This window comes from Tupaia chinensis, unplaced genomic scaffold, assembly GCF_000334495.1.
Source record: "Tupaia chinensis unplaced genomic scaffold, TupChi_1.0 Scaffold000356_2, whole genome shotgun sequence".
Classification (NCBI taxonomy): Eukaryota; Metazoa; Chordata; class Mammalia; order Scandentia; family Tupaiidae; genus Tupaia; species Tupaia belangeri.
The window spans coordinates 355,991-356,912 of NW_006159852.1; the positions used below are offsets into that span (position 1 = coordinate 355,991).

The 922-nt window shown below is 48.2% G+C and overlaps 1 protein-coding gene across 1 annotated transcript in view; it reads left to right on the top strand.

Moving 5' to 3' along the window:
* The window catches only part of CATSPERD (catsper channel auxiliary subunit delta), a 38,354-nt gene that overhangs the window by 9,704 nt on the left and 27,728 nt on the right, over positions 1 to 922 (top strand). The window contains exon 5 of the mRNA XM_027773530.1: positions 126 to 240. Within this exon, the coding sequence (XP_027629331.1) occupies positions 126 to 240 (115 nt within the window). The remainder of the gene's footprint in view (positions 1 to 125; positions 241 to 922) is intronic.

Consider the following 922-nt stretch of genomic DNA (forward strand, 5'->3'; position numbering starts at 1 on the left):
GGTCCGGGCCTCGAACCGTGGTTGACTACATAGCCATTACGCCAGCTGCTGGTCTGAACAGTATTGGTTTTTGAAGTGGGGTGGGAGAGAGGCACGGCCTGACCGGAGTGTGTGCTTGCTCTTAGGTTGGTGTGCCCCAGGTCACCTCGGCGTATTTTTCTGAAGCCGGCCTGCTCTTAGTCATTAATCAGAACGTCTATCTTTATTCCCTCGACACTGGCACCTGGAGGGCATCTAAAGGTACGTCGATTCTACAGAGAGACATATATAGCACAGACATACTCCTCAAGGTCTCTAGGGTGTTTTTAAATACTTCTAACTGGAACCCTTGGAGTCAGTTTTGCTTTTAAAGAATTCTTTTATTTGGGAACCGGCTGGTGGCATAATGGTTAAGGCGCTGGACACTCCCACGTGGCTGACCATGGTTCGAGTCCCGGACCTGGTGGCTTGCTTTCTCATTTACTCTCTGTCTCTTTGTGTGTCTCTCTCTGGTCAAACTAAAATAAGTGAATGAAAGTATTTTGTTTAACTTTAATTACTTTAGTTATTTATTTTAATTATGAACAGCAAGAGACAGTGAGAAAGAGAGAGAGAAAAAAGAAAAAGCGAGCTGCCAGGTGTGGGACTCCAGCTGCGGTCAGCCGTGTGGGAGTGTCCAGCGCCTTAACCACCTCGCCACCTGCCTGCCCAAGATCTGTGGGTTTTATTTATATGTATATGTAGTAGATACACACTAGTGAAAGTCTGTGCACTTTTGAGGTATGTGTATGTTGGGCCATTGGAAAAGCCGTGACACATTTTTGCACAGAAAAGCACAACAGGACCAGCGGGCGGCATGGTGTGGGAGGCGCGGGACTCCCACATGGACGACCGCCATTCGAGTCCTGGACCTGGCAGCTCCCTTTCTCGCTTTTTCTTTCTC